This window comes from Polyodon spathula, chromosome 19 (genome assembly GCF_017654505.1).
Source record: "Polyodon spathula isolate WHYD16114869_AA chromosome 19, ASM1765450v1, whole genome shotgun sequence".
Lineage (NCBI taxonomy): Eukaryota > Metazoa > Chordata > Actinopteri > Acipenseriformes > Polyodontidae > Polyodon > Polyodon spathula.
This window is the reverse complement of record NC_054552.1, coordinates 4,077,184-4,100,713: the sequence shown is the minus strand read 5'-3', so window position 1 is coordinate 4,100,713 and position 23,530 is coordinate 4,077,184. Positions and strand designations below refer to the sequence as shown.

The 23,530-nt window shown below is 36.1% G+C and overlaps 1 protein-coding gene across 1 annotated transcript in view; it reads left to right on the top strand.

Annotated features, from left to right (window-relative positions):
- LOC121295042 (protein kinase C-binding protein NELL1-like) overlaps positions 1-23,530 on the top strand; it is a 130,679-nt gene that overhangs the window by 1,910 nt on the left and 105,239 nt on the right. Inside the window, exons 3-4 of the mRNA XM_041219333.1 lie at positions 13,285-13,435; positions 20,270-20,440. Coding sequence (XP_041075267.1) covers positions 13,285-13,435; positions 20,270-20,440 — 322 coding nt within the window. The remainder of the gene's footprint in view (positions 1-13,284; positions 13,436-20,269; positions 20,441-23,530) is intronic.

Here is a 23,530-nt window from a genome sequence, read left to right as displayed (position 1 = left end):
GCTGGGGTCAGTGCTTTATCTATCCATATATATATATATATATATATATCTATATATACCTATATACACACACACACACACACACACACACACACACACACACACACACACACACACACATATATATACACACCAAAAAAAGATGGTGTGTCGTTCATGATATCTGTGGTTAGAAATCCTTTTAGTTCTGCTTGCTGTAGCCTGCAGGAGAGATAAAGCAACCAATCCTGCACAAGGTGGTGTTATTTTTGGTCGCAAACCAAGAAACTCCCATGAGTGCTATCTGATAATTACTTCACATTTAATTTGTCCCTTGCAGCAGCTGCTTTCAGTTTTTCCGCTTCACATATACTTAAAATGTATTACTGATATTATAACTTCATGAATATTTCATGTAGAAATTAGTGCTTAACCTCCTGGAATTGTGGATGGTTATTACTTTTTTTTTTTAAGTGTAGGCGCTTGATCCAGATATAATATTATTAGCTCTTCAGTTTTAGTGTTTTTCATATTATTGAGGATCCTAGCACCAAAACCAATGCCAAATTTCAGTACCGTAGGCTAAGACCTATATGTTTTACTCTTCTATGCAAATTATGAAGCAGAAACCAAGTGAAATGCTCATTTTAATTTGAATTCCAAATACATTTTCCCTACTGTAAATTATTTAGCACCCTTTAAAAAATGTATTTCAGCTTTTTAAACACCCTCATATTGAAACCTGAAATAGTAAGCCTGAAGTAAGTGGCATTTCCTTTGTTGTGGAATTCAGTTCTCACATTACATAAAACTCTCTGTGCTGCCTTGACACTGCTATGCACGCTGGGATCAAAACCACAATTTGTAAAGAACAACAGTAGGATTTACACTCACATCAGCATTGAAATGATTCCAGATTCTTCTCCTGTGAATCCCAAGCCCCAAAGGCTCTAACAGTTTTGTGTTCCATTTTTCATTTACTTGGGAAAGTACTTTACTGGCATTGAATTGACTTTTAAATGTCTGTCCTGGCAGTCAGTGACTATATGGTGCACTGTATGTGTGGCAACGTGTTACAGTCTTGGTTATTTAAAAAGCAAGTGTTGGTCTTTAAATGGTTACATATGATAGTATTGTGATTGAGGTGATATATGTACATTTACTATAACTTGCATGTTTAAAGAGATGATTTATGCAATCTACTTGTTCAGCGTTAACCATTCCTATGATGTGTGTTTCTGCTCAGGTCATAATTTTTCCATGCTTAGTACCTATTTCAGCACAGATTGGTTTGGAAAAGATGCATATTAATGTTACACAGTGCTTCAGCTATGGGCTTTAGTCCACAACCCTGATATGCTTCCCCATCTCACTTCAGGCAAATAAGCCTTGAGGGAGGTGTTCACATTCAATTGTTTGCTAGAATAGTAAGCATGGCAAAGTAATAACCAATGCAGAAATGACAATAAGAATGGTAAGATAGCCCACATAATACAATATTAAACATGCAGCAAATTGGAAATTTTACATGATATAAAGTATTCTTTTACTTTAAGTTACATGCTCAACAGATACATTTTTAACAGAATGCCTTATATGCTGCGTTGGAATGGGGGTCTGCATGAGTCCCAGTATAGTAGGAGGTCTTTATTCACCCTGAAATACCCAGCAAAGGTGTAGCAGCGAGTTTCTTCTCCCAGCAAATCTCAACTTCAGCATACTGTCCTGCCCCAAACTACCACCAGACATGCTACAATATCAACTGCTCTGCTTGATGATTTAAAAAAGGCAGTTTTGAAGGTCCTTGAAGTATGATGTGCAGCTACTATTTAAAACCCTCGTCTTTTAATCCAATCTCAGTATTACCCAGAGCTGTTAACCAAAGCTTGTGGAACTTGGTCTGGCAGCGCTGTGGTAAAACTGGAGAACACTACTCCAGTGTTATCATTTCCCATATCAATCTGCTAGCTTATTAACCATAGCTCTTTTGTATTTGCTTAAAATTGCCAAGTTTTTTTAAGATTTTAGCTTTTATTTATTTATTTATTTATTTAAAGAGTTGGGAATAAAAGTTAGTGGATGCAGCTGGTTTATTTAGCATTTATCTACACTATTGTTCTTATTCTTAATAATAATAATAATAATAATAATAATAATAATAATATAATAATAATAATAATAAATAAATAATAATGATGATGATGATGATGATAAAAACTATGACAGTTTGAAATGTACACTTTAAAATTTAGATTCATTATACAAAACCGCTATACCAAAATGCTGATTCAACAATACACAATTTAAGATTATAGTCTTTCTTTGTTGTTCGGCACTGCAACTGGAATCATGTTTACCAGATCTATTCAGAATAATATTAAACATCTGTGCCAGCTATCACTGGAAGCTCCTACAGTGGTTTTGTACTGTTTATGGTTTTTATTAAGACACAGATATTACCATCTTAAAGAGTGTCCTCTTACCACATTGCCACTTGCTGTTTCTGTGAGGTAATAATGTATCATAAACATTAGCGTTATTGCTTCAGCCAACAGAACAATTCAATGGGAACACATGTGGCACATATTTTCAAATGAAAGCCCATTTCAGATCCAAAAACCGACAGTTCAGGAGGGAGAGGGAGAAGGGTATTAGCATCCCAGGCACGTTGGCTGTCACTATACCCTCTGCAAGGGATGCTATCAGACTTTTCATATTTTATTCATGAGTTGTGGGCAGCTTTGGTGAAGCATGTGAAGCAGAACTCGTAAGCATTACCTGGATGTGCAGTAATCATAAAAAATATTGACACTTTAATTCTTAACAGATTCTGTCTGCAAGCCATGTTCCTTCTTGTAATGGGCAGGGTAACTGCTAACTCCAAATAAAGTTACATTTGCTTCGCTGTTAATTTCAACATCTTGGAAAAAGTCATATTTTCTCCTTCAACCTGTAATGTTGATTAAAAAGAGAGTAGTGAACCAGGCATTAATGCAGTTGTAATTAAATGAGTGCTTAATAGCAATAGCCTCAGTGCATTTCAAATAGTGCAGCAATCATACATTGCTAACCACTTTTTAAACATATTCTAAAACAGCTATTGAAATCCCTTTAGTTTCATGACCTACTTCATTTTCTCAAGCATGCACCTACTTTACTGCAAAATTATTTTAATGGGAAATGAATAACCTGGTGTAGACTAACCGTGATTAGCAAATATTTTTTAAAATCCAAGTTCATTGGGAGCAATAGAGCCACATGTTGTGATACATTAGCAGGGAATGCCATCACTGTCATTGAATGCATAGGTGAAACAAAAATCCCTCAAAAATGGAAAACTGACAGGCTAAACAGATTTATACCAGCCACCCTTAAAAGACTGACTGATTGTATTTTTAAAAGAGGGAGATAATGCCAGTCATGTTGTACACCCTGGTAAAGTTAGATGGAATCAGCCTCTGGGGTGGTCAATTTTATGTTGTTAAGAAGATCTTGTCAGAAAATTTGACTGATACCACTTACAGTCAGCTGTTCTATTTACCAGTAATGGATAGCACAATCTAAATAACTAGTACACTGCTTCTTAAAATAAAAAAAAAATAGACAGAAGTGGAACAGACCTCCGCCTATGACACACACTGTTAATAATAAGACTACTTCTGAACACATTTACAGTACAAGAGACTCACTGTGTAGACTGATATAAGTAGCAGCATAAATTAGATTTTGTCATCACTACAGGATCTGTTATATAAACTCTTACTAAGACAACAGCCTGCTGCAGGGTTTGTAATCAAGGACACTTCATGTTATGATGTAACAATAAAAAGTATGACCATATTCATATAGCCATAGAGAGGCCCTTAACATATGCCTGTTGTTGTGTTCAGATGTAATAGATGATTACATTTAGTTATATTTAGCTGCAAATTGAATTTTAGATACAAAGAAGGACTATATATTTAACGTCACCAACTTGATCAAAAGAGCTCTATACCAGTGGAATGCAGAAAGCATGTTTCAGTATATTTAAGAGGAATTAAGAAAGATGATATGAGTTTTTTTATGGGTTTTTGAAAACAAGTTGATTAAAATGGGTAGCAAAAATAGCAAAACAATGCAGTCATGACAGAGACCAGTATTTGCATGCACATACTCAGCTTGGAAAGGATCCAACAAGCACCGCTCCAGTCTATTGTCATATAGCCGACTGTCTCACACAGATACAGTATATATGACATAATGGCAAGGGGCAGACACCAATATAGTGCAAAGTACATTCAGTCAGATCTTATTTAACACTCGCAACACTGGCTGACAGATAACTGATTATAGCAGCACAATGAACATTGGAAGTTAATATGAGAGTATCTCACCATGCACTGTATTTTATTTTAAAATAATGTGTTATTCCCCATATTAACAGAGATTCATATTGCTAAGAAATAAAACAAGTATTTTGGAAAAAAAAGCATATGCAAATACACACACAAGTAGGACTTGAAGTTTTGGGGTTTTATTTTTGATCAGGTGACAAATTTTGCTGATTCTGTTTCATAATTAAACTCCGAAAAAGCTGTTAATTGCAAAACAATCTTTGCTTTTACCTTTATGTCTTGCCTGAGCCTAATTCTGGTCCCTTTAATTTTATTTCAAACAGAGCTGACAAATTACATGAATTGTTCATCACCAGTCCTACTTTTAACTTGCATTTCATTTCTGCTGTCGCCTAATTTAACATTGTGCTTTTATTATTTTCTGCACTAGTTTAATAGGGATGCACCTTAGATTTTTTTTTTAAGCATAAAAATGAATACCCAGTGCAGAGTGTACGCTGACAGCAAGTCAGTTGTCAATCGAAGTGTCTTTTGCGAAGTAGTCAAAATCTTCAGGGGATTCTCATGAAGAAGATTGCTCATCTGCATCTCAGCCATCTACTTACGACTACAAGTACTACAGCAAGCAGAAGTAATGCACAAAAACCCAAACGAAAAATAAGTTCTTATAATTTATGAAAGAGCTGCTGGGCAAAAAAAAAAATGGATGTATAGTTTTTCAAGAATCTTTACTTAAAAGACACAGCGATGCTGTTGCTGTTATTGAATGCAGAAACATTTTAAAACACACGTAGATGACGGCAACAAACAGTGCATAGAATCCCATCTCGTTATGCGAACGGTCTACTGTTAGTGTACATAACAAAGAAAAATATTTGTCTGTTTATATATGTATCTATACACAGACAGAGATTTTTTAAACTAGTACATGCCATAGGGTTTAAACGTTCATACAAATGTACCAAAATGCACATCCCTGGAGTTTATTACGGTAGCCTTTGTGTTAAAATGTGTATTTGATGGATGGGATGCAAAATTTTGGGCATGTGCATTTCAGGAACGCATGAAAAGAAAAGCTAGCGCAACCTCTGATTAGAACTTCGGGATTGCTAAAAAAAAAACAAACAAATAAACAAACAAAAAAATCTTTTAAAATGAATCTCCTAGTTGTATTGTGGTTTTTTCAAGAAAGACAAGCTAAATAATCACTGGGAAACAGCAACTTATTTATTACCTTGGTGTGTATGTTTTTTCATGCTTGGTTGCTAAACCAGTAAACAACATGGAAAGTCCAGATGGCTGAATGCTTTGCTCATATTTAATAACTCATCAACTAATTACCTACCGATGCATGTCATTTATTAACATATAGCATTTAGAATCAATTAGTGGATTTTAAAATACACAGATTGCCGTTTGAAGGCCTTTCACCAACTTTTTGGATTGAAGTCTCATGTGAAGATAGAAAAAATGACTAATTACACGATTCATGCCATCTCTACAGTCGGTCGCTGTCTATCATACTTCATCTCTGTGAATAATTGAGAATCAAAGTGTGTGTGTGTGTGTGTGTGTGTGTGTGTGTGTTGCACAGCATTTTTCTGAGCTAGGGCTGAACATCTGGGATGTAACAATGACAAATAATAGTACAGAAAATACAAATTCAGGATGATATACACTAACTCAAACTTCAAATGATCCAGTATACATTTCAGTATTGGAATCAAATAACAGGGAAGTAAATTGAAGAGATAGTTTAGTGAAATGGTGGTCCATGAGCCTGTTGTAAGTGGTCTGCTAGTGTTTACAGTGCCAGCGTGATTGTTCATTCAGCCTTTCTTTATTTCTCCAGTTAATATTGTTTCCCAATCTCAGTCCTGGGAACTGGCTAGGGTTTTGCTTTTTCCAAGTTCTCAAAAAATATGCAGACAAAATTAAATGTAGATTTTTTGCAGTACATATAAAAGGATATACTTAATGTGTCCATCCACGCATTGCATCATTGGCGACTGTCCTGCCCACTTTGTTTTTGGATATATTAAAACTCAATTAAGTACATTTTTTTATACGCACTGCAATCACAAAATGTTAAATGATTTTTGCGAGACTGTAAATATTCCTGTGGTAAGAAAATTGATTTGCGATTAAAAAATAGACTCATTAAAGCAGAATGTGACAGAAAATGAAGAAAACAATGAGTTACCAAGTTCAAAGAAACGGAAAGTTGTCCGAAGATACTGTGAGAAGTATTTAGAAATGGGATTCACATGTGCTGGTAGTTGAAGATGAACCGAAGCCTCAATGTGTTGTTTATTACAAAGTGTTAGCTAATGAAAGTTTAAAACCTGCAAATCTTTGGCGCCACTTATAAAGCAAGCACAAAGAACTGCTGATAAACCTGTGGAGTTTTTTTTAGTAACAAACTGAAAGAGCTTTAAGAGTAAGAAAACAATCCGCTTTTCGCTTCAAATTGATGAATAAACTGACATTGTCAACAATGCCCAGCTTTTGACATTCACCTGGTGTGAATTTAATGGAGATCGTTACCAACACGTACTACAGGAGAAGCTATGCTTGAAGCTTTGAATTAATTCATACAATGCAATAGTATTGTTTGGACATGTGTTGGAATTTGTACCGATTGCGCATGTGCTATGACGGGTAGGCACAGTGGTTTAGTAGCACATATTCGTGGTGCGGCACCTTCAGTGAAATGGACCTAGGATACATAGGGAGGCCCTGGCTACGAAAAAGATGCCAGTTAATCTAAAGAAGGTTCTGGACGAGTCTGTCAAAACAGTCAACTTCATCAAGCCCCTGCCAATGAATTCCCATATATACACTGCTCTGTGTGACGAAATGGGAACACCAGCAGCTTATCCTACATACCAAGGCTAGATCTCGAGGAAAAGTGCTGACACGTTTGTTTGAGTTACGTGAAGAATTCAGAGAGTTCTTGCTTGACTGTACTTTTGATTTGTCTGATCACTACAGTGATTTCTCATGGTTGTCTGCTTTGGCTTGTTTAGCAGATATTTTCAGTCAGCTAAATGGACTCACTTAAGCTTACAAGGAAAGGGAGTAGCTATCTTTCAAGTACAAGACAAGGTGGGTGCAAGTATAAAGAATCTGGAGCTATGGGTCTGTCATCTTGATAGTTCAAACTCTGAATCTTTTCCTACACTGAGCGATTTCCTTGGTGAAAATGAAGAACAGCTTCCCAGTGACGTGTATGATCTCATCAAAGAACATTTTCAAAACCTAGGAACACAGCTACGTGACTATTTTTCTGCAATTGACTGCAGAAATGGTTGGATAAGAAACCCATTTCTGAATCTGGATGGTGAATTGTCAACGAATTTGACATCAAAAGAAGAGAAAAACCTTGTGTTTTCACACAAAAAGATGATTTGGTTTTGCTTACATGTTTGGTCTGAGTACCCAGAATTTTCTGAGAAAAAAGTTACATATTCAGTGCCATTTTCAACCACATACATTTGTGAAAACGAAGTACCGCAATAAGCTAGGTGTGGAACCAGATTTGAGACTTAATCTTACGTCAATTCAACCGGATATTGAAGTGTTGTCTTCACTGAAACAGCAACATCCATCTCACTAATATACCTTCATGAAATGTACAGTAAGTCACACATTTTGCTTTCACAGTCTATTTTAATTTGTGTGGTTTTTGTGGTGTGTTTAGTGTGTTTACTAGGATGTAGGTTTGAAAGTGGTCCGTGGTTGTCAAAACTTTGTGAACCTTCAGTTTAGTGTATTCCAGAATTACAAGATTTACGTGTTTGTAATGTTTAACTCTTGAGTTCTCTACACTTGAAAGCAAAGCATAGCTATTGCACACCATTACGCTATAAAAAAAAAAAAATCACGGACATGTTTTGCTCTTTTGTGTCTTGAATTATGGACTGCTCAGGATCTCTCAGCCAGTCAGAGTGCACGTTGTGACATCAACCTTACCATTTTGCATTTTTACCATTCTGTATTCTCAATACTGGCAATTTTGTCAGTACATCCTTTAAAATTCTTACATGAGGCATCACTCAGAATTCCATTCAAACTGCAAAATCAATTTAAAACCCTTTGCTGTAGTCTCCGTGGTTGCTGTAGTAATATGTTTTTTTTATTAGCTCAGACTATTTCCTTCAGTTAGACATGTTTTGATGGTGAAATGAGACTGTATGTGAAACTCTGTATAATTCGGGTTGCTTTGCTACTGACGTATGTTGCTGCTGAACTGCATATAAAAACTAAAGTGACCTGTAAGTGGCAGCTGCATTGCAGTTATGTTTAGTACCTGTGTTGGGACAATAACATAATGTCTGCAAAAAAACATAAAGAGACAATTCTAAAGGGAATCACATGACATGCAGTAACCATAGAGGCAAAGAATGTTATGCATTATATATAGATGTATTCCTGCATGTCAGAATATATTCTGCTGCATACAACACCCTTGTAGGTTGCAGAATTTCTATGTCTTCTGCTGTAATTCTCTTCTTTCTAGAATCTGTTTGCAGATGCATGAACAAATTACTTTTTTATACAGTATGGTATGGCATTATGAACCCACTTGCAATTGTCCAATAAGTTTCCATTAACTAAAAGGAGACTTGGTACTGAAGGAGAGACAGACATAGGGAAGCAACGATGAATGCAAGTAAGGTGCCAGAAAAGAAAGGTTTCCAGGGGAACAGTCCAGATAGCATCTCATTGAAGCAAGATGTACTGGTTGTCCTTGTAACTTTTTGTATTGTTTTGAAACACGAAGGGTACGATAACCACCAATCCCATACGACTGTCTGGAAACCACCTCAGAGGTTTATTTGTCTCGGTGCTACGATTTCATATAAACAGATGAATGAATTGCCATCAAATTAGATTTTGCAAAGCACATTCATATACTGTAGGTGAGCTGATCAGATTTTGGAGGCTGATGGATATCTGTTCTCCTTTTTATATTGTAGTTTCTCTTTCTCTCAAAGATTTATCAGTTTGAAATAGCCGTGAAAGTGGGTGCCCTGTTAGTAAGAGAATCTGTCTCCAAGACTATAACTGGGAAATCAAGCTCTTTCTCATGTACACCTCTGAGCAATAACAGACTTTCCCAAAAGGCCAATACTAATCAGTCTACTTGCAATGCACGCTAACTCAAAAAAAAAAAAAAAAGAATTCAGTCTGTAGCCTGAAATTGAAATGGTCTGTCCGTTTGTAATTCTGTTTTCAATTCAAGCAATGTGAATGTTTTATTCAACCATCCCACTATTGATTTTCGAAATTGTTTTTTTTTATTAATCAGTTTTTCTTTTACAGTAAACTTGCAAAATGTCAGCTACAAAAAGTGTTAAATCATTGCTTAATTGATTGTATTACATGTTTAAGGTAAATGATAATACAGTTAATTAATTTGTTAAATAAGATAACAAGGGTGCATTTGTAACTATTTTGGTTGAGAAAGCTCTTCGTAACATTAAGACCAAAGAACACAGACCTTGGAATTAATTGAAAGGAACACGAAAATTCACAAAGAAAAATTGGCAGTCTTTGAATCTTCAGAGTCAACATTTCATAGTGTTACTCAAAGACACTTTAAAAAATATGAAAAAAAGAAGGATGAGGATTATTTTTTCTAAAGCATATAGAATTTCCTGGATTTTAAGAGTGATAAAAGAAAGATTTAAAAAAAAAAACAACTTTATTTGCAAATGATTAATAAGCATATAACTGTGCCTATAATGTATGGAAACGTGGTGCATTGATTGAGACTCAGGAAACGTTTGCAGCTCACAACATGTAATTACAATATTGGAACTTGGTATATGGTTACAAAGAGAATTGTAATATTTTACAGCTGAATAATATAATATCTACATTGACATTATATCTAGCGATGTATTATTTATGTCATCAAGTTGTTTCCGAATGTTTTTACAGTATAATCTCATTCTACAATTTCTTAAGATGGTATGCAATTGTATTTAAATAAGCCCCACTGTTTTATTTTAATAGTTGTGAGAGTTCATAGCGAATCGTCACGCTCTTGTCCTGGTTATTACTACAACTTCTAATTTAACAAAAAACTTGTTAAACTGAAACAATAATTAAAATGAGACATCATTGTGAGTCATCTGAGCATGGCAGGATGATCTTATAAGCAGCTGCATCTGAAGAAAATGTCAAAGCTACAAGAAGAACTTGAAGCAAATTAGCATAATTCAAACCTGAAAATGCAATCCCAGGAGCTCAAAACTCAACAATAAAATATGTGCACAATGCACTGGATATAAGCACGTGGTGATTCCGTATTCATGCTGGAAATACTGCAAGCCCCAGATTGAATTGCCTGAGTAAAATCAGAGTGGGCCACGTTAGGGGTTTAAGCAAGGCAGGTCTTGGATTACTGTTCACGTATGCATTTAGTTGATTGCCTCACTGCTTTCTGTTAAGAATTGCAATAAATGTTTGTATAAATGAAAACAAAAACCCAGATGAAATGGGCTATAAACTGACATTCCAATATCTCAGGTCTCTTTGGTCTTCCATTGATTCAGTTAAGCTGTGTTATAGTGTCAACTAGAGCAGAAATGGAAATCTGCTTTATGCATAATATGAACGAATTGGGTGTTTGAAAATAGAACTGAAATCATACCATTGGGTTAAGCTCTTTGCATATACAGTTGAAGTGTTTTTTTATTTTTTACAATTTGGAAAAAGATAAAGGCAATAAGAATTTTACCATTATACGATATAGCTTTAGTTTTTAAATACATCGCATGCTGTTTTTTTTTTTTTACTTTCAGTCTATTGCATGTGATTTCTACTAGATATATCAATCCCATGGGTAGTTACTGTCTTCTAATACAGAAGGGACCTGTGGCCAATTATAGGTCTGCTTCTGTCTTAGACAACACTGCTGTCAACAGCATCTTCGCCACAAAAGTCAACAGACGAGTAGTGCCTCTCTTTCTTTCTTTCTTTCTTTCTTTCTTTCTTTCTTTCTTCATGTTGATGCTCAGCTACTCTGGAGGTTGTTCATTTCTCTGAAAATTAGAGCAGCTCCCCAGAGTGTATTTCATAAAGCGACTCTCTCATGAAGATGAGGTGGAGAGGGCTTCAGGGTGTGCTCGAGAACTGATGTCACCACTGGCTAGTGGAAAATATCATTTATCAAATAGTTTTCCCCACTGGAAAAAAAACTGAGCTGGATAGTTATTTTTTTCTTTTTAAGAACCCTGCATGATACGTAAAAAAAAAAAAAAAAAAAAAAAAAAAAAAATCCAATCCAATGATGAGTTCTATTTGTTCATATTTTTTTCTGAACTTGTTTGATGATCTTTCATTAAACCATAAAATAGTTATGTAAATAGTTGAAAGCCATAGGCTGAAATCAATAGTGTACAATAACAGCTTAACTGTTTCTCTATTGATAACTATTGAACATATATATATATATTATATATATTATATATATATATATATATATAATATAGATATATATATATATAATATATCCGATACACAAGTATATATATATATATAGATCTTTCTAGAAAGATCTCTTTAGAAAGTGTCAATCCAAAGTATTATTATTATTATATTTATTATAGATGAGAATAGAGTGTAGAAAGAATTCAGGTGATGTGCTCGATATTATTATTATTATTTATTATTATTATTATTATTATTATTATTATATTTCTTAGCAGATGCCATTATCCAGGGTGACTTACAGTTGTTACAAAATATCACATTACAGACAAGAGCAGTTATTTGAGAAAAAATAAAAATAAAAAAATGCAGAAAATAATTATGTTTGAGAGTGATTACGACCAAGTAAATTCTGTTAAGGGCATGTAGTAATTACGACAAATGAGCAATTACAAAAACGTGAATAGATGTTTGCTGGCAAGAAATATTCATTAATTTCACTTTTATTAAAAATCTGCAAACGATACATGCCACAAAATTAACATAATTACTCAATTCAGTTTACATGCAGTATATGTATAGTTTACCTGCAGAAACATTTGTTGCTGTAAATATTTGTCCATAGTCCATTTGTCCATATCTGCAAAATTAAGTTGCCGCAGATATTTCCTGGTGGTTAACAGATTCTGCTGTATATGGATTGATTAGGCTCTGCAAAAGAAAAAGATGATGAACAGTATCATTTTATAATTAGGTCACTATTAGTGCAATTGTGGGAGGATGATCATTTCGTTAATGGAGTAATAATTGATTAGACGGGTATGTTGTTTCTAGAAAATAATCCGTAGGAAGCATATGTTTATAGTATCACGACTGTCCAGTTTGAGATTGCTTGCCGTTAACATCATTAAAATGAGGTATTAAGTGTACCAAAGCTATGGAAATCAACATCCCTAACAATACATGCAGCTCTCTTCAGTGTGTTTTTATTTGTAAAGACAAATCGTTTTTTGTGACCCTGTTTTAATGATTTTAGCGGCTGCGGTTTTTATGGCCATGGTTCAGATCAATGGAACAGGTCATGAAAACAACAAAAGACCAGGTCTGAGACCCATGTATGCATTAGCGTTTGATCAGAAATGTGAGGTTTAACATCTTGCTTCCAGCGGTGTCCTGCCTCAAAGGCATCACATTACAAATAGTTTCAAACATGCTTTCTGTTATGGCAGTACGTTTCTTTTAGAGGGCCAGTCTTCCAGATTGGGTGGTGCTTGTATGGAATAATGGAAGCCCTCCAGGGATGAATATGTTAACATGTTAGATGAGAAAAAAAAAAAACATGTGAAGTTCTAAGTCAAACCAAAAGGCTGCATGCCCTTATCATGACCAGTGTTTGCCTTAGGAGAAATAATTTCATTTCCATATATCAGAACACTTTTTTCAGATGTAATCCCCTCCTTGCTGGATGAATTTTTCTTTACAAATGTGTACTAAATGCACTATTCTTGCACATTTAATTTCCCAGATAAAGAGAGAGAAATCCACGTCTCACCACACGTAGCTGAGAAAGTGCTTCAGCTGTTTAGGAATAAAAGTGAATTCACATTCCTGGCAGCCATCCAGCAGAAATCATCAACATCGGGGGTTATATTCTCCATCCATGAGTCAGAACACAGGTAAACTTTTATACTTATATACTGTAGATGAAATTTTGTCCAAATGCACAGGGTAATTGGCATGCTGCAATATTGTCTTGTCGTAAACGGTGACTACAGCAAACAAACCACCAAGAAACCAATTCTGCATTCATCTTTAAAGTCCTTGATGGAATGAGGGATACAAGTGTTGAATAAATTGATTTTGTGTTTACCCCCTGCTCCTGCAGCACTCATAAGTTCACCAAGCACAGTCGGATCATTTAGTTAATTACCACCGCTGCCACTGCTGAACTCAGCAAGTGAAACAAATGTCAGTCAGTCATGCTAAATGCATCCATTTTAATATTATAGTGTTTAATTATAATTTACTATGCATTTCCAGTAGAAATGTACTGACACACAGGCATGCGTTCACAATTTTTTATTTATTTTTTTTCTGAGCTGCCAGAACAGTTGAAAAGTGGTATATACACAAAAGGAGTCCAGATTCCAAAGGTCTGCACTAATATTTCCTGTACTTTAATGAGCACTAAAATGTAGCACTAAATTATAATGTGGTTTTGTGATTCATAAGGACCTGCAACTTCAAACTTAAAAACACATAAAAACAAATATACCTTCCCCACGCTTCCTGCATCCTTAGAACAAACCCAAGGTAAAGGTATCAATCTTTTTCCTGTTATTGCCCAAAATGAAACACAGTTGCAACAGTTGTTTTACAATGCATTAAAATATGTCATATTTCTGTGTTAGTATTATTATTATTTTTTTTTTTTTTCATTCAGGTATCAGCAGGGTGTTTCTTTTTAATTTGTTTTTTTTTCATTAAGGCCATTCTGTTTGTTCTGATTACATTTCTTGCTTCTCACTTCCAGCTTAGTTTGAAGCCCTTGTCCTCATGATTATTCTCCTGTTAGTGGTATGCTAGTGGGCATTACAAATTGGAAAGCATTAAATTCAGAAGCAGCCGTTTATTCCCAGAAGGACTTTAAGAAATGCCTTGGTTTTTCACCGGGTTCTGTATTCTTGGCTTCATGATAGTTTTATTGACTTTTATTTTAATTTAACTTGTCAGCATTTCAAACCTTTTTCCTGTCATAGGATGTTTAAAACTACCCTTGTCTGTCCACACAAGCTCATTTGAGTGTAAAGCATCTACCCAGACCTTAATCTATACAATTTCAGCTGTCAGCAATAACATACTGATTATTTCACATGACATTTATGTCAAACATTTCCCGTTTGATTGACATGAGCTCTCATTTATAGGATTTACTAGAGATTTACAAGAATGCATTTTTTTAGTCTGAAACTGGTCTTTCTTTCTGGGGCCAAAGAAAAATAACTGAAAATCATTTTATTGAAGGATAATTCCTGATTGGTTCAAAAGGATGATTGTCAACAAAGCAATGGCATCAGCAACATTTGCTTTGGTATATCAAAAATGGTAATTTAACATATATTGGCAAACATTACCTGAATAGTTCAATCACTTTTAAAATTGAAACCGATATTTACGCAATAGAGCACTGATTAGCAGACATTGCTTCCTACTGATAACATTTTACATTAAGGTGCTGCTTATTAATGTTTTATAAATTTATAATATATGCTTAATAATTATGTTATAGAGTGTGAATAAATCATTATAGATGGTTTATAACCATGCAACAGCCATAGACGGAATTACGATTAAACATCTCAAAGTAGAATAGGTGTCTAAAAACTGTCCCCTTTATAAAACGGTAATTCTGTCTATAGCTATTGCATGGTTATAAACCATTTATAATGCTTTATTAACACTTTATAATATAGTTATTAAGCATCTATTATAAATTTATAAAACATTTATAAAGGATTAATACTCAGATATTGTAACGTTAGGTTTCTGTAACACTTTTTATTGGTCTGTTGCGCCCTCTGCTAGATATATTTACTGAATTTCTACAATAAACCATCACAAAAATGTCAGCAATGTCTGTAAACTGGTGAAAATTGCTCAGTGAGAAAGAAGTATTAGAAATAATACTGAATTCAGATTCCAATTTAAATTCAAATGCGTACAATTTTTCAACTGATTTGGATGTCAGCAAGTCAGTGAAGAATATTTACCATCAACATCAAGTGACAGGTGTCCAGTGAAGAGGCGGCATCAAGCTGTGCGTTGCTCCATGCATCAAGGAGTATCATACTCTGAAGCATTAGACACTCTCACTCTCTCTGCCCCCACCATCGGATATGATTTATTCGTCTCTCTCTCTCTCTCTCTCGCTCTCTCTTCTCTCCCTCTCGCTTGATCTCTCGCTCTCTCCCTCTAGTTCAGCCATTTTTTTTTGGTTAGGACGTGTTTTTGTGGTTGTTCCAACCTGTTGTTTATTGTGTACCTGTTATTTTTTTTAGTCAAAACTTTTCCCTATGACAAAGTAAAACATTATATTTATTTGTTTTATTTATTTACGGTAAAAATTATTTGTCTATATTTCATCAGTGTTCATTACAAACATATAGCTTTCAGCTTATTTGTATGCTGTACTCAAGCGCACGCAGTAGACAGAAAAAACAAAAAACTCCCTCCCGTAGGACCGACAGCGCATTTTAGAACTCACTACTCAAAGGGTTAATATACATTCAAATCAATCAGATGTTAGCTTTGCACTGTTTAGTGAGCAGGGGTGCATTGCTATGGTAACTGATCGTGATAAAAAGACTCTGTGGCGTAGCTAGGATAGCAGAGGGGATTAGTGAATGGTTGCTTAGCGTGTCAGCCACTGGGGAAAGCAGCATTTTGTGTGTGAGCAGCCAGTGTGTCAAGGCAAAGCTGGGAGTTTGAGATTTAAAAGAGATTTGCTGTGCCAAATCTCGATACTGCTTACTCTGCCTGCTCTCAATTATCTCGCATTCATAATTCACCTTGGAAAGCTTAGTAATGGTAACTATTGTAGTTATGATGAGTATGTCAAAGTCTGACCTTTTTTTTGGAAAGGTTTGATAAGTTAGTGTAAAGTGGTGAATTTGGATTTTATTTGATGTTGTCCATAATAAAATGCATTTATTTTTGTGACATTATGGGCAGGATTTTCAAAAGGTTGTAAATGCTAACTTCAGTGTTACTCACCAGATTAGTATGTAGCATTAATTTTGCTACATTGATCAAGCAGTGGTCTATCTCGTTATTAAATAATTATGGTGATTTATGTTGAATTACGAAATAATGTTAATATCTTAACATTCTTTTGACTCATTTGTTTGCGTGGGAATTTTAAAACAAATCTGTGTTAATTGTCATAATTTATCAGGAGTTAATTTGCACTTGGAAAAGGAGGGTTTTAATTAATGAAAGACTATATAACGCACCTTGAAACAGAAATTTAACAGACCGCGGCTGTGATGCTGATGATACAGACACAGATAATTAGGCCTATTGTTAAAGTTTTTTTTTTTTTTTCCTTCCCAAAACTTTAAACTGCTGCTGCTTCGAAGCTGTGTGACTGATCAGGTTCTGACTTGGCAGGTAACAAGCTGGATACATTGGCTGTCAGACGCTGAACATTTTTTGCTGCTGCGTCACTGCAATTGGCGCCGTGACGCATTTTTCGATAAAACCTTTCGAAATCATCTTCTTGGGAACCGGTGAAGCGATTGATCTGAAACGTGGCATATGTCGTCAGCATCCAGACCTGCAACAAGTTTGCGAAGTAGAAATTGCTGTGATAAATTTTATTGAAAACCGTTTGTCCAGCAATCTCCAAACTTGGTAGTTATCGTCCCAGTAACAATGGGATACAAATATGTGAAAATGATGATGTTTTATAAAACAAGATGGCCGCGACTTATACGTTTACATTTGAAATTTAAACCTGCGTCAGTTGACAAACGATTTACTTGACTAACTCCAAACTTCTCAAGCATCTTCCCTGACACTGTAGCAATAAAACTGACTTTTAAGAAACTCACGTTAAATAAGATGGCTGCCTGAAGCATTTTTGAAAAAAAAAAATAATAATTCTAAATCTCCTTCTGTGGAACAGTTGAAGTTGCTGATTTTAAACTTGGCACATTGAGAACTAAACACGCTTAGATGGGTACTGATACTGGGGCTTGGGAGTCGGAAAACTGCCTGGCAGTTCTAGTTCAGTATTTGTAGTTATGAAAATATTTTAGACTCATATGTACTTGTGGTTATGAATGAGATTTATTCACTTGTTTTGTAACCTTAAGCCCGAACGCAGTGAACTTAAATAAAACACACACACACACACACACACACACACACACACACACACACACACACACACACACACACACACACACACACACATACATACATACATACACACATGGTATTCCATTGGTTTGTATGTAATGTCCGTGCTGATATTTTCTGAAAACAAGTCCTCACAGCCCCACATTGCACTTTTTAACTATTAGACAAAATATTTATGGAATAAAAACTGCAGCTATAACCATGATTCATTTATTATTAATAGCATTATCATTAAATTATACCAAATCACGTTTTTATTTACAATGAAGGGAACCTATTCTGTTTCACCCAAATGCTTATAAAGTGTATTTTTAGGAATTGTTTTCAATAGATATCGCCACGGACATGATTGTATACAAACCAGTAGAGTACCAATGTGATCGAGATCACTGACGTATTTGTAATGTTGTCAGACTCCCCTCCACACTTTATGCACAGTATACACTTTCACCTTCATACATTTGTATGCATATGTTATAACATCTTCTTTACTGTAAGTGTTCGGTCGCTACTTCTAATCATGTTGAGTTTATTTATCACGGAGGCAAGCAAACCGTATCAGGGAAAATGCACAATTAAAGGAATTCATCAACCAATTAACTATAAAGAAATTGTATATGGGTAAGGGAGTTCTATCGTAATGTTAAAAGTTTATTAAATATATAATTAAGTGTTACATACACAGTATACATGTATAATAACTACAAACACAAATGACACTTTGTATTTATGTATATTTATGTATTTATTTATAGCTTACAATTGTACTCAGTAAAATACATACATAAGTAGATGTCAACATAAGAAAATAAATTCCAACCAATATACGTAGATATGTGATTTCCAGTAGATGTTAAAACTTCATGCTGATATTGGACAAGATAAGCACCAACTAAGACATAGCTTCTTTTACTGTAAACTAATGTGATTCATCAGTGTTTCCTTCCATCTGATGATGTAGATATCCTTCTGCCTGGTGTTGATGTCTGAAGTTTAATGCTGGCTCCAGGGATCAGCCTATTTTGCCTCCCTGGCACATCAGTACACGCAACGGCTGCAATGTGTGGCGAGAAGACTGGCCCTTTTTTGTGCAAACAGAATGAAACTTATTATATATTTGTTCTGTTGTCTGTGCATGAGCTGAGCTTTGCTCTGACTGTGTATTAGTGAACTGGGATAAAAGTGGAATATCCCAAATATTTATACTGAGATTCCATTGGAGTTAGGTTTGGTTGTTTTCTCGTTTCTCAAAGGGCCAATGGCCTAACGCTGTATATCCTAATAATGAGTGTGCCACTGGTACTTCAGCCCGACAACAGTCTTCTGACGCCATTATTTACCAGATCTTGAATGTATGATGTGCACCGGCGCTGCACAGGGTCACGACATAATAATACACAAAACAGGGATTTAAATTTTTGATTAGGGCTACATTCATTTTGTTTTTTTTAAGGCTGTATGGTCCAATGGTTAATGAAAAGGGCTTGTGACCAGGATGTCCCCGGTTCAAGTTCTGGCTCACTCACTGTGTGACCTTGAGCAAGTCATTTTGCTCAACCTCCTTGTGCTCCGTCTTTCGGGTGAGACATTGTTGTAAGTGGCTCTGCAGCTAATGCATAGCTCACACACCCTAGTCTCTGTAAGTCACCTTCGATAAAGGCTAAATAAACAAATAATAATAATAATTCTCACCACATACTCGGGATATGACTCTTGCTTTGGAATAAATGAATTAGCTGTTGACCTCATTTTTATCCTTTGATGTTTCTCTTTTAATGGATCGCTTAAGCTGTAGCACTATATTCAGATTTGCTCAGCATGCTGTCCTTGCTGTTAATATCTCCAACTGCCATTCAGGCTGGATGGAAACAGTGGCAGTTGGGGGGAGGGGGGGGGGGGGGGGGGGGTTAAAATATAGCATAAGTATTCAAGTTGGTAGTCACTAAGACTGAGACTCTTTTTTTTTTAAATAAATAACCATGCTCTTACCGTATACTTGAACAGAAAAAAACCCCTCCGGGTCAATATTTGATCTGTCTCCACACTGCCTTACTGAAACCTTTATTGAGTTGGCCTCTCAATCACAGACACAAAAAGGGTGAAAGTAGTTGCTGACCTTACCTCACATTCTGCTCTATAGCTTTTAAATGATTTGTTTTCTTGCACTTTGTGTATGTGTGCTATTTTAAAAGCCTGCTATGAATTACTGCGAGAACAATCTCCGCTGTCTACTTCATAACATCATGTGGAAGCTTTCTCTGTGTACATTTTCTACATCTGTATAATTTGATTTTACTTTTAAAAGAAACACTGACATTTTCAAAACAATAATGCTACAATACAGAGCTACAAGATTCATTGGTCAAATGACACAATACTAGAGAGAATCACATCCCATTTGAATCTAAGGTAAGCAATAAAGGGTAGTTTAGCCACCATATCTACTTTTGCACAAGAAATAGCAGTAGTTTCTTATAATGACTTGGAATGTACCAATCGAAACTAAGTGTCTTGATGTGTGACTGTGTGATGACCTGCTGCTAAATATCTATCTACTATAAATATCTCTCTGTTATTTTTGTTCACAGTTATTTTGAACTGGAGAGCAGCGGGTTACGAGATGAAATCAGATACCACTACCGCTTTCATGGGAAACCCAGAACAGAAGCATTCCCTTATCACTTGGCAGATGGACAGTGGCATAAGATTGCGCTTTCAATCAGCGCTTCTCATCTGCTACTCCACGTGGACTGCAATCGGTAGGAAAGAACAATATGATGCACCTCTTCTTGTTGCTATTCTTTTAATAACACCCATACTTAGTAGCACCCATACTTATTAGTTATTTCTAATAAATCAATCGATATGCAGGACTGTGTGCTAGATCTAGACAGAGTGCATTCTGAATTGCTAACTCGCACATTCATTTATAAGCAGATCTTTATCTACCCTCACATTTGTGTAAAGCATAAAGCCTGTGTAATGATGTGCTGGTCCGGCTTAAAACACATAATTAATGAGGAGCAATGAAGAAGCTGGTAATGGCTTTGGTCACTCTACGGCTTGTGGCAGGAAACTTTGTCAAACACAAGGTGAATTATGCTGTCTGTGGTTTGCTTTATTGCCTTGGCCATTATCCTGTAAGTATATGTACTGTCACACCATTAAAACCTCAAAGCTGTGCTAAACTTCTTTTGAAAATCTGAAAAAAGCCTACGTGAAACTCGGACCATGAATGGAATTGTTAATGAAGTGGATAATTAATTTTGACGTGTAATACATCATTGAGAAAAAAAAACAAAACATCAATACATTCCCCTTCAAATAGGACTGTTGCTTGTTAATGCATTACAATCCTGTGCTCTTAACCTTACTTGGCATTTTACTCAAATACATGCACAGACACACACAATGAAGTGATGCTCACAATTATTGGCACCCTCAGTGCCATTCCCATGAGTAGCATGCAATATATTCATTCTTTTAACACTGGAGTCAAAGATCAGGGTTTCTGTTCCCTAGTCTGGTCTACAGCCAGCCAGGTCTGAATCCAATCAAGCATTGGTGGATCGAAGACAGCCTTCAGATATCAAGCATTTTAAATTAATCTGTTGAGAAAAGTGTCACATTATATCCCCTTAGTTTCCTGCAAAATGCGCGTCCACACCATCACAATGAAATTCCAGCTTGTGACTTCCTATTCAAGTAGTCTTTTCAGAAAGCCTTTTTTTTTCTTTTCATTGCTCTGGGCGGAGTGACCTACAGATTGAATTGATAGATCTGTATCTGCTGTATTCTGGCATCTATCCCGGTTGGAAAGTTGCAGTTAACAATATCCCATTACTCAATCCCTATAGACCCTTGTATTGTTTTCTTTTCATATCTCTTGGGTAGAGATTTTAACTGTTAATCGTACTTTTGCGGTGAACCTGGGCTGTCCATGAATCAGACTGTTCCACTATGTACCTTAACTTTTTCAGTTTTCTTTCTGAACCCTTTTGATTTTCAGCACCACCTATTTTGCAACGTATAAACATCAGCAGTAATGTTTATATATAAATACATTCTTTTGCATATGTGTTGAGCCAGTTATGAATAAACTGCATATTATTAATGTAAGTATCCATTGTGAATACACATCTATAAATATAGTGTAGATGATGTTGCAAACAGTGTTAGACCGTTGTTAATAATAAGAGGCTATAGCAATTTGGTTTAGGTTCTTATTCTTACGTAGTGTATTAGATTATGTGAACACAGTCTGAAAGTGGTTCAGGGTAATTGATTCCCAGAAATGCACAATGTTTCATGAAAAGTGACAGGTGTACTTCATTACCTAGTTGGGTTTACTTGAACAAAAACGTGTTCCTGTCCTAAAGGCCTTCGATTGAAACTGAAATGCTGTGAACATTTAGCTGTCTAAACATCACATTAACAATGAAACTAAAAGAAATTTGAGGAATTCTGGTACTTCATTAAAAAAATAAAAACATTCTTCTAGGAGAAAAGGGCTTTTCCTTTCCTAAAAACCCATGAAAGCATTTGGAGAAAGACAGTTTACGTGAAAGCCGCATTTCTCAAGGGATCAAAGGTGAAAAGAGACTGCAATCCCTTCTAAAAACAACCTGCCAATAAATGTCCGTAATGAAGGTATACATATAATTTAGTTGACATATGCTATATTTCAGATGCTTTAAATGTTGATTAAATAATGATTTGGTAACAGACACATTTATGTCTAGTTGGATATGTGCAGAGGAAGATACCTGCTGAGAACTACTTCATAGACAGATCTTAAACTCTATGGAGTGTATGGGCTAAAACGAGGCCTTCGTAAGAGCCTCCAGCACAATATCGAGGCTCCATTCGGGGAGAACAACCCTCTTTGGGGGGCGTAATCGACGAGCACCCTTAAGTAAATGAGTTGCCAAGAAATACTCACCTGGAAATACAGAATCAACGGGGCCATGACACACAGAGATGGCCACCAAATACACCTTCAGTGTAGAGATCGTGACCTACCAGCATCGAGCAGTTCTTGCAGTAACTGCAAGATAACTGGTATAGGGCAAGAGACTGGGTCATGACCCTTAGTCAGACACCAGTTCTGAACTAATGCCGCCTGGCACCAAACACAGCATGCACCGAGCACAGCATACACCGGGTGTACCAAGCACTGAGGGCAATATGCGCACTAAGATACTAAACACCATGTGCACCAGGCACCTTGTGCATCAAGCACCGTGGGCACCAAGGCACCAGGCTGAGGATGCACCGAGATACCGAAGCACCAGGTGGCAGCTCAAGCAGCAGCAGTGCCTACCCTGACTGCATGTAGTCACACACCTGGTCAGCGTGCAGCTTACAGCGTACATGTTTTTTTTTTTGAAGGCCTGGCACATTGGGGGCCAAGGAAGCCGGCGAGGTCTACCCTACAGTGGGGCAGGTAAAAACGCAGCCCCGGTGGAGGAAAAACATGGCTGACTGGCTGTTGTTTTTTATTTAACTGCACTGCAGCTAATCCACAGCACAACACAGACAAAGCGAGGTTGTGCGATTGGGTCAACATACAGGTGGACACGCAACAACAACAACAGTAAAATTATTTATTTATTTATTTGTTTATTTTTAAATTTTGCGCAACTGCACGCACAGCAGCCAGTGGAATCACTCAACGGCGGGGGTACAGCAGAGCCTAGCCACGGAGGAACTGCATTGTCCCCAAGAGTGTAGGCTTGAAAAGACCACACACTCACTCCTTTAAATCAATACTGCACAGACAGTCACACACATACGACAGGCAGTAAGAAAAGACAGCTTGCAATGCAAGCGAGGCAGGCTACTGAAGA